Consider the following 5,057-nt stretch of genomic DNA (forward strand, 5'->3'; position numbering starts at 1 on the left):
TTCCCATCATCAATCAAATCAATAATTTTATAAATTAAAATACCCAAATTACCCTCTACTTAAATATTTATTTTTATATTAATAAAAAATTATTTTAATATATATAATATTTATTTATATTTTAATTATTTTAATATAAATTAAATTATAAAATTATTTCATCTTAAATAATTTTATTAATTATCTCAAATATAAATAAAATCACAATATAAATTCAATTATAACATACCCTATTAAAATTTAAATAATTCAAATAAATAAATAATTATACTAAAAAATAAAGTTAATATATTTGAATAACATATATTAATTAATTTATAAATATATCTCATATAAATTAAATATTTATAAAGAAATTTATTCTATTTTTATATATATAAACTCATTCTAAATAAATATATTAATTAATTTAAGTTAATATTTTTTTTAATTTAATAAAATCAAAATATTATAATGTAATTTAAGAAAATAATAACAATAAAATTAAATGACATTTAAATTATAATTATAGACCACTAAAACTATTTTATTTAATTTTTTTTAATTAATTATAATAATTAAAATAAATTTATAATATAAATAAAACTATAACATATTATATTATCTCATATAATATTTAAATTTTAATAGTAATAATTTATAAAATTAATATTTATTTAAAATTTTATTTTTATATTAATAAAAGTTAATACTAATATATGTATAGTTTTTAATATTTATTTTATTATATTTTAAAATTTAATTTAATAGAAATTAAATTATTTCATTTAAAAAAAGTATTATTAATTATAATATATATATATATATTAAAATTTTATTTTTTATTAATAAAAGTTAATATTAATATATGTATAGTTTTTTAATATTTATTTTATTATATTTCAAAATTTAATTTAATATAAATAAAATTATTTTATTTAAAAAAAGTATTATTAATTATAATATATAAATAAATAGAGTTTTTTTATTAATAATAATATTAAAATATTTAAAGTTTTTTAATATTTATTTTATTATATTTTAAAATTTTATTTAATTTCATATAAATTAAATTATGTCATTTACAAAATATATTATATATATATATATATATATAGAAAGGGTAAAATTGGTATAAATTTTAAAAAACTTGGTTTTTTATCAATTCCATCATACAAGGGTTATTTGGACAAAACCCAGGATTTATCCAAATAACCACTTCCTCAAACACCAGGTTTATTTTGATTAAAGTAACATAAAACTTGTATGAAATATGGATAAGTTTATTTTGGTAGAATAAGTTTTGAGACATTTAAGTCTCTACTAAAATTATTAAAATTATTGAGTAATAGAGTTTAATAATTTAAAATTTAGAAAAATTGGTAAGGGTAAAATGATATTTTAAATATATGAATGAAATAATTGAAAAAATTGAAGGAATGAAGAGAAGGAGAGGGAAAAAACTAATTTTAAACCAAAAAAATCTTTTAGGACTAGCCAAATAAACCAAGTTTGACTGAGTAAGAGTTTTACCTTATTTTAAAATATATTTTGTATTTAAAAAAATTAAAATTAAAATTAAAAATATATAATATTATAATATTAATACTATTAAAAGTCAATTAGTAAATATTTATTTTCTAAAGTGTTTTTTCATATAAATCACATGTTTAAAATTGACTATGAATAAGTGAATAACTTGTGAATAAGTGAATAACTGTAAGTATGAGTATGCCATATCTACAAACATAATTACTTTCCCACAAATAATAATTTATAATAAATAAAACAGAAATTATAATATATTTTTAATCAATAGTAATTTTGTATAAATAAATTCATACTCAAGATTTTGAAGAAAATTTGGATATACTTTGATAAAACATTATTCTACTTGAATTAATCTCTGTTCTTTTTACTCTAAATTAGATCTAAAAATCAACTTTTCTCTTGCAATCTAACCTACACAAGGGGCAACAATCCCCTATTATCATCCACTTGAAAACACAATCACGATGAAATTTGTGCGAGCAAGGTGTAAGAACAATCACATCTCCACTTTTATACATCTCAAAACATATTGAACATATATTATCCTCTTCATAGTTAACATCACTTAGTACCTTTTCCTTTAACATTGGTTGAATATGAGTAAACCCGAATTTATTCTCTTTATTATTCTCTTTTGACGAATTGATCTCATTATCGCGTAAGAAATCAATCAATACCGAACAAATATCTACAAGTTTTGCAAAATAAAATGGCTCGTCAATAAAAAGAACTTGATTATCTGGTTCTGCCTCGCTCGAACACAATTCTATTACAATAACAGGAACTTGGTTTCCCTTGTTGGGAAAAGAATTTGAGTCGAACTTGAAGCAAGCAAAGAGAGAAGTTAAGACTTTATCTATGAAGCCAGTTATGGTTTCATCATTGAACAAGCCAGAATCTTTGGTTGTGAGATTGAGACACTCTTTTGCAAATTCTAAGTCCGTGAAGAATTCAACGGCATCTTTGATGTAGATTTCCCAAGCATGAAAGGGATCGAAATTTCCGAAGGAGCTATGAACGTGGAAAACCAGAATGCTCGGTATGAAGTTTAAATCATGGCAGAGTATTTGGTTCCACTTGAAGAAACGAATCCCTCCCAGTTCCAGTTTCTTCATCTCCTTCATATTTTTTTTTCTCTTTCACTCTGGGAATTTATAAGAAGGTATAAAATTAGGTCTAATAAAATGGAGAGAGGTCTAATAAAGGATTAAACAATTTAAAATTTTGAATAAAATTAATAGTTATCTCAAATAAACAAAACATTGTCACAGAAAAATCTGAATTAAATTATTGATTAATACCTATTTTTAGAAAATTATAGATATATTTTTATTATATAATACATAAATTAAAATTTAATAAATATGTTTTAAAATTATATAATTTTTGCACATTTTTTAAAACTAATTATATATCTATAGTATATATATTTCAAAACTTCAAAAATATATAAATATATTTAAATTTGTTATATAATATAATATTAGAATATTTAATAATAATAAATTAAAGAAAACAAATTCATTTAGATAACTATTTCAAGAATTTCAGTGAAATTGAATTGGTTAAATATACCTAACTGCCTACATTAATGTATCATATTTCATGTGGTGTGTTTAAAAAAAACCACTGACAAAACTATTGGAATTACAAAAATCCCAATAGATAGTTCAAAACTTCTTCCTTAATTAAAATTTTAATTATAAACTTTTAATATATAAATAAATAATATATTCTTTAAAATCTTAACTCCATAATTAACTTATTTAATTATATATCATTTTATTTTATATATAAATAATATTTTTTTTAAATCTTAATTTCATAATTAAAATTATAATAAATTATTTTATTTTATAAATAAATACTATTTTATTATTATTATATATATATATTAGAAGTGATAGAGAGAGGGAATTTGAAGGAGGGAATTGGGGAAAGAATGATGTGTCATTGTATCACTGGTTGAAAAAGGATAAAAGTGAGGAGAGAGAAAAATTTTGTTATTTTTTTAACTAATCAAATTGCGTTACATCATTCCCTTATATATATATATATATATATATATATATATATATATATATATATATATATATATATATATATATATATATATATATATATATATATATATATATATATATATATATATATATATATATATATATATATATATATATATATATATATATATATATATATATATATATATATATATAGGAGTGATAGAGAGAGGGAATTTGGTGAGGGAATGACTTGGTCATTGGTTAAAAAAGGTAAAGTGGGAGGAAATAGAGAAGAAAGAGAAATTATTTAATTTTTCCAGCGAATAAAATTATACCAAATCATTCCCTCACCAAATTCTCTCACCAAATTCCTATATTTGGGAGGATTAACTAATTCAGTTGTTAGTAATTTGAATATTTTATTTTAGACAAAATAAATGGATTGGTTTCTTCTTCTAATTATATTTTATATATTTTTTTCAATAAATAAATAATTATATATATATATATATTTTATTTTAATTAATTATTTTATAATATATAAATTATATATATATATATATATAACTCATTTAATTATATATTATTTTATTTTATATATAAATAATATTTTTTAAAATTTTAATTCCATAATTAAACTTTAATAATAAATTATTTTATAAATAAATAATATTATTTTATTATATATATATATATATAAACACTAAATTCCTATATTTATATTTAGGAGGATCAACTAGTTCAGTGGTGAGTAATTTGAATATTTTATTTTAGACAAAAATAAATTGATTGGTTTCTTCTTTTAATTATATTTTATATTTTTTTCTAATAAATAAATAAATAATTATATATATATATATTTATTTTTATTAATTATTTTATAATATATATATATATATATATTATATATATATAACAATCTATCTAAAAATTAAATTAATCTGATTTAATTATTTATTCTGGTTTTATTAATATATTTCCCTCTCTCCATATTTATTAAATTAATATTTAATATATTTTAATTTAGATTAAAATAATTTTAATTATCTCCATATTTATTATATATATATTATTTTATTTTTCTTCTTAATTTAATTTTTTAAAATAAATTATATATATTAATAATTTTATATGTATTAATTATTTTATAATATATATATATATATATATATAATTATATATTATATTTGAAAAATATTTTAATCTAAATTTCTAAATAATTTATTAAAAATTACTAATTTTTAAATATTTCCTCTACGTATCTATTATATCTATAATTATTTTATTTATTTTTTATTCATTAAAATGATTAAATATATGTATACAATTATATAAATTAAACTCAACAATCACAAATGTTCTAATGATTAAATGATTAATATTTTAAACTATTAAGGTTAAATCTCACTTGGTGCAAATTTTAGAATTTATATTATACAAATTAAAATGATAAAATGTTGTGTTATGATCGACTTCAACAATAGACGGGGTTGAATATTGTTGAACTAATATTTATTTTCA

At 17.0% G+C, this 5,057-nt stretch overlaps 1 protein-coding gene across 1 annotated transcript; it reads right to left on the minus strand.

Moving 5' to 3' along the window:
• Nucleotides 1-1,910: 1,910 nt before the first annotated feature.
• Nucleotides 1,911-2,654, minus strand: LOC124939446 (protein goliath-like). The gene has a single exon (XM_047479924.1). It carries the CDS (start codon nucleotides 2,652-2,654, stop codon nucleotides 1,911-1,913), a length of 744 nt encoding a protein of 247 aa, XP_047335880.1.
• Nucleotides 2,655-5,057: the final 2,403 nt, after the last annotated feature.

This window comes from Impatiens glandulifera, chromosome 1, assembly GCF_907164915.1.
Source record: "Impatiens glandulifera chromosome 1, dImpGla2.1, whole genome shotgun sequence".
In the NCBI taxonomy this organism is placed as follows: Eukaryota; Viridiplantae; Streptophyta; class Magnoliopsida; order Ericales; family Balsaminaceae; genus Impatiens; species Impatiens glandulifera.